The sequence below is a fragment of the Antedon bifida genome, chromosome 10 (genome assembly GCF_963402885.1).
Source record: "Antedon bifida chromosome 10, ecAntBifi1.1, whole genome shotgun sequence".
In the NCBI taxonomy this organism is placed as follows: domain Eukaryota; kingdom Metazoa; phylum Echinodermata; class Crinoidea; order Comatulida; family Antedonidae; genus Antedon; species Antedon bifida.
In genome coordinates this window covers 20,870,357-20,879,058 of record NC_136235.1, presented here as the reverse complement: position 1 = coordinate 20,879,058, position 8,702 = coordinate 20,870,357, and the positions used below count along the sequence as shown (strand labels likewise).

General features: G+C 31.9%; 3 protein-coding genes across 4 annotated transcripts in view; 2 read left to right on the top strand and 1 right to left on the bottom strand.

The window, feature by feature from the left end:
• Positions 1–8,702, bottom strand: part of LOC144854763 (uncharacterized) — a 74,844-nt gene that overhangs the window by 17,583 nt on the left and 48,559 nt on the right. The gene's annotated exons all lie outside the window — the stretch shown is intronic.
• LOC144854784 (palmitoyl-protein thioesterase 1-like) lies at positions 1,449–6,564 on the top strand. The gene is made up of 11 exons (XM_078712766.1): positions 1,449–1,600; positions 2,024–2,133; positions 2,341–2,468; positions 2,704–2,774; positions 2,991–3,078; positions 3,534–3,548; positions 4,016–4,106; positions 4,674–4,772; positions 4,963–5,034; positions 5,588–5,740; positions 5,945–6,564. The coding sequence occupies exons 1-10, from the start codon at positions 1,477–1,479 to the stop codon at positions 5,708–5,710; spliced, it is 921 nt and encodes a 306-aa protein (XP_078568892.1). The 5' UTR covers positions 1,449–1,476; the 3' UTR covers positions 5,711–5,740; positions 5,945–6,564.
• Positions 7,118–8,702, top strand: part of LOC144854787 (myb/SANT-like DNA-binding domain-containing protein 4) — a 125,689-nt gene continuing 124,104 nt past the window's right edge. The window contains exons 1-2 of one of the 2 annotated variants that reach the window (XM_078712771.1): positions 7,118–7,816; positions 8,115–8,353. In XM_078712771.1, coding sequence (XP_078568897.1) covers positions 7,270–7,816; positions 8,115–8,353 — 786 coding nt within the window. In that variant the 5' untranslated portion in view covers positions 7,118–7,269. Of the gene's footprint in view, positions 7,817–8,114; positions 8,356–8,702 lie in introns of both variants that reach the window. The other variant, XM_078712770.1, reaches the window with a different exon arrangement.

Sequence of the window (8,702 nt, the reverse complement as noted above, 5' to 3'; positions counted from 1 at the left end):
ATCAAAATGTAACAGTGTGGCGTGTTGACCGCGAATGACTAATACCATCTTTCCCACAACACCTGCACAATCATTTGCATAACAACAAACGGCATCATATCAAACCGTTTCGTATAGTACACCTGCGATGAAATATAAATTCAATTTCTTTTAAGATTGAGGGCGCCAAACATACAATTTACGAGATCGAATACAGGTTGAAAAAAAATTAAATAAAAAAAAAGATGTTAAATGTGCTCTCCCTGCCTCAGCACTAAGGCCCTGCCACAGCCTTTTGGGGTCGTTTCCAGCACATCACCAGATGCATTGATGTTATAGCCTCATGATGTGTGGTGGAAAGGGGGACGTATGATCTGTGAACCCCAAACACAGTGGCTCGCATAGCCTTAACTCTATTCCACCGACCAGCGTGGGAATCGAACCCACGACATACGTGTTGTCAACATGACGCTCAGGCGACTGAGCTAACTGATCATTTTGGTTTTAGCAAGGTTAATATGGTATTTATGACGTAATGATGAATTGCGTAATACACGTATAAATAGACTATTATCAGCTGTTCAGTCATGTACGTTGTGGCGTAACGGTTAATGCTCAGGTTTGAGTGCTCTCAGTTCTAGATTGGGTCGGGTTCGAACCTCTACTACGGATAATTTTTTTTAATAGAAAATAACGAATATTGTTTTTCTTTTTATTTTGAAAGAGAGATATTTTGGGGGTTGTAAATGTCTGTCAATGTCAATGCTTAGTTAAGCCTCTGATTTAATCATTTATTTTAATTATTCAAAATTACTTTTAAAACTTAAAACACATTACATAACCACTCAGGTACACAAAATGGTATTATATGAATAAATAATCTTGATACAGTAAATCCTTTTATGTGTCTTATATTTATTTATTTCCTCAAATGAAATAAAACGATTCGATAATAAAATTCATATACATCATTATTGTTTTATTGTACTTATCTAGGCCTATATACGTGCAAATAATTTTTTCATTAATTGTTCGATTGTATTTCTTGTAAATTTTAAATTGTAGACTATTATACCTTATTTACCTTGATAAAAATATTCTTACTAATTTTGTGGTTGATTGGATTTTATTTGAAATATCAAATATTTCAAGTTGTAGTAATAGTTTATTTTAAGTCATTAAAAAGATTCATTCGGTTGGTATTACAAATAAAATATAAAAGTTAATTATATCTCAAACGTAATAGTAATAGTAATAAATCGTTATTAGATTCAACCTGTTAGTGGCGGTTTCATCGCTGTTGGTTGTCAACTGAATAAAATAAAATAAAAATAAAATATTACTATTACTGTTGAGATATAATTAACTTTTAATTATTTTATTTTAGTTTATTTTAAGTTTTGGTGTGTGCTGCCATCATCGGTGAAAGTATCACGTGATATGTTTTATCACATGACAGCACAGAAACGCAAAAAGTGTACAACGAACAACAACAACATGATGGAGTTGCAAAAGGGATTTATGTGTTTGTTTCTGTTTTGCGTGTCTGTTTGTGGATCTGTAAAGGTTTTTAAGACAACGGATAATGCAACATTACCTCTAGTAATGTGGCATGGGATGGGTTAGTGTCTCACTAGTGATATTATATTATTTTTCCTAGCTAGTAGTAGAGTAGTAAGTAGGCCCTGGGCTAGGCCTAACTATTATATATTACTGGCTGCTGCTGCAGTCGGTCGCTGAATACACACTGCTGAGAAAGTAGGGCCTAACCTCTAGTAGGTCTAGGTCCGCCCTATTTGTTATTTAATTAGGAGGCCCAGGGGCGCGCGTAGCATAGGTATAATATAGTACCATTGTTTGCTGCTTGGTCACACCGCATACTGCAGTTTACTACAGCTCACCTGTCTTCTTCATATAATTTAATTTAAAGCAGATGTATACATATTTTTGTTTGAAGTATTTTTTGGAATGTTTTGCATAGTGTAGTTATAGCTGGTGTAATTTTGTTGGAAAAATAATGAATTTTGTTTTTAAAATATTGTAGGTGATAGTTGTTGCAACCCGCTAAGTCTTGGTAATATTCAAAAGATGATAGAGAAAGAAGTTCCTGGTATTTATGTCCATTCATTGAGAATAGGAAACAACATTGAAGAGGTTTGTGTCAATTTTAGCAAAAAAAAGAGTCAATTTAGTAATTTTTAAATAAACTTTTTTTATTGTTATTAATTAACAATTAATTTAAAAAAAGTTTGTTCTCTTTGAGTATCACATTGATTTACAGTACTATAGTTTAATGTGCTTAACTTGCACATTCACAATGGTCTTAAGTCTGTACTTAAAAAAAATTGTCTTCTACTTTAGGATACTCTGAATGGCTTCTTGATGAACAGCAATGATCAGATTGATATGGCTTGTGATTTGATTGCTAAGGATCCAAAACTGGCAAATGGTTACAATTCCATTGGATTTTCCCAAGGTGGTCAGTTCTTGTAAGTCAGGGTGAACCCAGGATGTTGTGAATGGTCATTGGGGTCAGAGGAGGTCAGTGAGAGATCTGGATTTAAAATAGGGGTCTCACGGCTTAAAGCTGATACAATAAATAGATAGTTTTGCATTGTAAATTTACCCTCCATTATCCACCTATGAGGGTGGTGGGTTGTTTTTAAGCTTAAAGACAATAATAAATGCCATACTTTTAATGTAAGAAATATTACAATTTGACAGACGTGCTGTAGCACAGAAGTGTCCTAAACCACCAATGAAGAACTTTATATCAGTTGGAGGCCAGCACCAAGGTAAATAAATGATGTTTGATTCATCACATTTCAAATAATACAAATACACTTTTCAGGTTTTTGTACAATAAAATATTTCTCATAAAACCACAATATACATAAATATAAACTTGAGAGGCCTAGAGAAACCTTAAACTGCTAAGTGATATAATGGAAATTATTAATTTGAGAACTGTGTAATATAGATACTATTATTTAGTGCGTTCTTTTGTACAGGTGTTTATGGATTCCCAAGATGCCCAGGAGATAATGTCACAATCTGTAATTATGTCCGTGAACTACTTAATTTTGGAGCATATATTGAGTAAGTGGTATATTCTGGATGATTTTTACATTACTACTGGTTTTAGTGTCTGAGTTCAGTAGTGATACCTGTACTAAGTTCTCATGGTAATACTATAGTTGCATCAGAGTTGTATTGCCTTGATATCTATTCTTACCAGTCAGGCATAAATCCACACAATCTTGTATCTTGTGTATATATTTGTCTTGTGAACAGGATTGCCACCTTTAAGAAGGATAGTGAAAGAATTCGCTTATGTCTATCCTTGGCAATTTGCCTAAATATATAAATTTCCCAAAAAAACAATTCTCAAACAAACACAGCTCATGTTAATTGTTGGGTAATGGCAATTATTGCATAATTTTCATTACTATTAAACACAATTTTTATTACTTATAATTTGTTTCAGTGTATTGTATTTTAGTGTTTAGTTGGTTCGGTCAATTCATACTCACATATCTTGTTTTTTTTTTCAGATTTGTACAAGATCAGTAAGTTTCATATACTGTTTTTTTATTTGTAGGAGGCTAAACTCTATACACTTTTGAAAATTATGAATATTGTTGGAAAACCACGACACATCACTTGTCATGACTTAGCTTGTTCCTTGGCTGTCAATCATAAATCTAAAGCTCCCTCTATCATACCTGATAGCTATTTCCACAACTTTATAATAATAATAATAGTTCATTCTTATATAGCGCATATAAGCAAGCTATCAATGCGCTGTACATAATTTAAGATAGACGAGAAGTGGCAATAATTTAAATTAATGAAAACTTGTTTCAAAAAGAAAGACTTCAACTGGGTCTTCTTGAAAGAGTTTAAAGTAGCACACTGTCTGATTGAAATTGGTAGGGAATTCCACAAGAGTTTGGAGCTGCTGCATCTTTTATCACTGTGTATTTTTGCTTTCAAAATGTTAATACTGTGTTTAACATTGATTCATTTTGTATAGTATTGTTCAGGCACAGTACTGGCATGATCCTCTCAAAGAAGCAGAGTACAAGAAAAAAAGTGTATTCCTTGCAGACCTTAACCAGGAGAATGTAAGTTAGTTGTTTTTAGATAACACCTAAATAAAATGCTGTTATTTGGTTGGACGATTGTGAGTCACATGGCGTGCAATAGTGCGAACTATTAGTTGTTTTTATCATTCAACATAGTAACAACACAAATAAAGCCTTTTTCTTACTTACATTCCAACAATGAATGATATTCATATTGGAATATTTTTCAGCATATATCCATTCACATTTGAACTGTTTTTATGGAAATAGCGTAAAACTTTGAAAAATTAAAAAGAAACACACAAAATGTCCTAAGTCCCATGGGCTTGTTTTCGAGGTTTTATGGTATAACCTGTATAACACATTACAATATAAAAGGTTCTAAAAAAAACCCAAAATCTGTATACATATAGTTTAGTTAGTTGATATGCTTGACTGCACATGTTGAAATTAACCGCAAAATGTTACACTTTCATACATCAAGCAGATAAAATATAACTGAATCCCATATTCAAAAAACAACACTGCCTAATAGGCCAGTCAAATGTTGTTTATGATATTGTTATTGTTATTTATCGTTTAACTTGATTGGTTTTACTCTGGTAGGTTGTTAATGAAACATACAAGACTAACTTTATGCGTCTCAATAAGTTTGTTATGGTCATGTTTTCTGAAGATCATATGGTTGAACCAAAGGAGAGTGAGGTATGTGTATAAAATATAATATTTATTACACATATCTGTTGGAAAGGCTTTTCCACATTCATATTTATCCTCATCTTAACTGGTTGAAAATGTCCAGTATATCACTGGGCTTAGAGTTTCTCTATCTCTTTACCTATCTATCAAAAAATACATGTTATACAGTATTATAATTATTTATACATTTTTTTAGTGGTTTGGTTTCTACGAGCCAGGTACAACTCAAAAACTATACAAGCTTCAAGACAGTCCATTGTACACTATGGTAAAGCATGTTTCTAAAGCTCTGTCTACACAGTATCAAAGTATATGTTGCAAAAATATGTGGTGTGCCCATATATGAACATGATGATGTCATATCACTACCATATTTGGGGATATCACTACCATATTTGGGCACATCACACTTTTTTTGTCAAATTAATTTGATAGTGTAGACAGCTTATAAGAACATTATTGTGTTTTTTACTTCTTTTTTTTACTAAAAATTTAAATTTAAAACCTATAAATTATTATTTTTTTCAACGATTTATATATCATTAGTATAAATATAATTATTTGTTTTTTTTTGTTTTTTTTCAGTATAAATATAATCTTTTCGAACCATTTATTTATATCATAAAATGTCTTTAGTTTAAATCTAATTGTTTTTTTAATTTCAAATTAACTAACAGAGATGAAAACATCCAATAATAAGTTGACAGTATAAAAATAGAAAATGTAGACTTAGAAATATGTTTCAAAAACAGTTAAATACACTATGACATTAATAATCTAATTCTATTCCAATTCAATGTTTTTTTGACTTGACAATGTAGGACAAACTTGGCTTGAAGGCAATGGATGCTGCTAACAAACTGGTATTTCTGACATCACCAACTGATCACCTGCAGTTTACTGAACAATGGTTTATTGAAAACCTTATTCCATACATTAAATAAGCGCCACATGACATACTGTACCAAAATGATGTAAGTCAAAACATCATTTTTTTATTACAATTTGCAGTTGAACATAATGGTTATTGTTTTTCTTTTTAAATTGTATTGTCAATAGCCTTCAGCTATTATTTTACTTCTTAGCTGCTTAGGTGGTCAGTGCTTAAAGTCATTTTTACTTATTTTGATCAAACAAACAAACAATAGATTAATAAACAAAATCATTTTTTTTTTCAGAATTGATTATGAGGCGTGTTATGGTTGGAATAAGCTGATAAAACAAAAAAAATCTGACAGAATTTGACAAGCTGCTTGTGTTATAATTTAGTTATAATTCATATTTAAAATAAATATTTAATCTTTTGAAGATTTTTGTTAATGAGTTAAGAATTTAGAAAATGTAGGTTTCGTAATCTTAGGGGGTCTTAGCTTTCATAATCTTTCGTGTCACCCCTGATTGACAGTTATTAACATTGTTATAATGTGTGTATCAATCTTCAATGCATTAGTATAGCTGAATGAATGAACAAGCTAAATAGCAGTAGCACCTCAATAGAGAAAAAACATGTAAACATAGCTTATGATATGAGTATAAAAAATCAGGGTACTGGAATATTTCAAGGGTATAGATTATCTGTATAGGATTGTCGTATCACACTGACATTTTATACAGTTAAAAATAATCATAGAACTAAATTATGTTTTAACAACATAACAATATTTTCTTTAAATAACAATAGAAATGATTAATTTTTTTAAATACAAAAAAAGATATGAATGGGTTTATTAAGAATTTTTTTTAAATGGTGTAAATGATTTATTGGATGTAAATAATAGACCTATTAAATATAGGCTATTCAATGTGAAATATTGTTTTGATAGAATTTTTGAAAAATAAACATAATAATGAGTATCAAATGTACTGTATGTTATTTCTTTTTATTTATTTGTGTAGTCTTTAGAGGATATAGTGAACAAAATAGAAATTTAACATTTATAACATTCTCTAAATTAATACATGTTATTGTTAGATATACGTACGTTTTTAAGCGGATACTGAATAAGCTTATGAATATTCATATCCAGTAAATTGACTACGTATTGTATGCCGTATTGGTAAGTGGAGCATGGCAAACTTATCTACCATAGCATGTCTGTAAGAGAGTCTACTCGGACATAAGAACTCCTTTATTGTTGTGTGATAAAATAGATTTAAAGTTGAATTATTCCATTTTAATGAGTTCATATGAATAAAACAATTCTGTTATTGATTTATTCTAAATTAAAGTTAACAAATCTTGATGTATCCGAGTAGAATTTCATACAGACGTATTGTGGTTGAAAAGTCGAACGTACTCGACTGACCAATATGGTATATTGAATATACCTGATAGACCATTAATACGCTTAAGCTGATATGCGATCTTAAGTGGTTTGAGTTGAGCGAGAATGAGTGAGTTGGCTTCGCTCGTTGATTTCATTCTGTGCATAGCTGTACAACGACGCCTGGGCCTAGAGTTTGGTAAACTGGGTATCGCAAACCCAGAATAGGCACCCTCAAGATGTACAGGAGGCACAGGAGAAGTCAAAATTTCTCTCGAAATGAAATAACAGCACTTATTGACGGAGTCAACAAAAGAATATCAGTAATAAATGCCAGACAAAAGAACGGATGTAGGCCTACAGGAACAACAACAGCAACATACCCGATGAGACTTATCAAGAGACGAGCCTGGGAGGAGGTTGCTGCAGATGTGTCTGCTGCAGGCGGTATGGACAGAAGTGTTGATGAAATCAAGAAAAAATGGGCCAACATTAGATTGATTAGTCAAAAAAGAGGTGAAGGAAATATCAAGTCAACTGCACGTTTTAGGCCTGGGTCTGAGCCTGCCTTAGATAATGAATGTCAACAGATGATATTGGACACGCTATGTCGTGCTGTCGATGAGGAAACAGCAGGTGACAATCTTGGTTTTGACAGACATCAAGGTGGTGACCAGGAGGAAGTCGGCCCAGAAGAAGCTAATGCCACTCAAACTCAAATAAAGACTGCAAATATTAAAGCAGAACTTTCTGATGAAACTGCACCTCCTACTAGTGAAATTGAAGGTAGGAATTAGGATAATTTTAACAAATAAATTGAGGTTTGAGAAATTGTCAATTAAATGAAATTGATAATTAATAATTTATCGATAATCAAGCTCTATTTCATTTTATTGTAGGCCCTAATCAATCAATCAATTTCTTTTATTTCGAAAATATTTCATCCATATCAACAAATGTACAAATAGAAAAAGAAAAAAGAAAATTTGCAGACTGCAAGCTTAAATATAGGATACTTCTCCATCTACAATACATTTTGTGTGTATGCTTTTAGTCCTACATGATTTCACTTTATTTGTGACAGAAAGAACCAGTGAATTACCAGTATATTGTACAAGTGTTGGTGAGCTACAGTGGGAACCAGAACCACACGGAAGTGAAGCAGATGCATTCGAGCAAGAGACGCCGAAGACATTCAAAGTGGAATTGATTGGAATTTTAAAAAAGCTTGTTTATGTTGAAGAGGAAAGATGCAATATTGAAAAACAGAGATTGGAAATTGAAAGGCAGCGATTAGACATGGAGAGAAGTCGACAGAATGAATTGTAATGTTTACTTTATTGAAAACAATTGATTCTTTATTAAGCTCTGTCTACACTATCAAACTAGTTTGACCAAAAAAGTGTGATGTGCCCAAATATGGTAGTGGTATGATATCATCATGTCCATATATGGGCACATCACACTTTCATGTCACATCAAGTTTGATAGTGTAGACAGAGCTTAATATAGAATGTCAAATAACATATTCCCTGTATTATGAACTCCAAAAGAAAATGAAACCCAATATTTTAACACCTTGGTTTATAGTTTAAAACATACCGATTACATACGTACAAAACAAGGGTGTATAGGCAGGACCTAAAAGTGAACCTAATCACTATAATACAAG

Excerpts from the sequence above, each read along its gene's own strand:
- LOC144854784 (XM_078712766.1), top strand. The coding sequence starts at position 1,477 with ATGATGGAGTTGCAAAAGGGATTTATGTGTTTGTTTCTGTTTTGCGTG. Across the intron at positions 2,469-2,703 it reads TCCCAAGGTGGTCAGTTCTT|ACGTGCTGTAGCACAGAAGT; the intron begins GTAAGTCAGGGT and ends ACAATTTGACAG. Across the intron at positions 4,107-4,673 it reads CAGACCTTAACCAGGAGAAT|GTTGTTAATGAAACATACAA; the intron begins GTAAGTTAGTTG and ends TTACTCTGGTAG.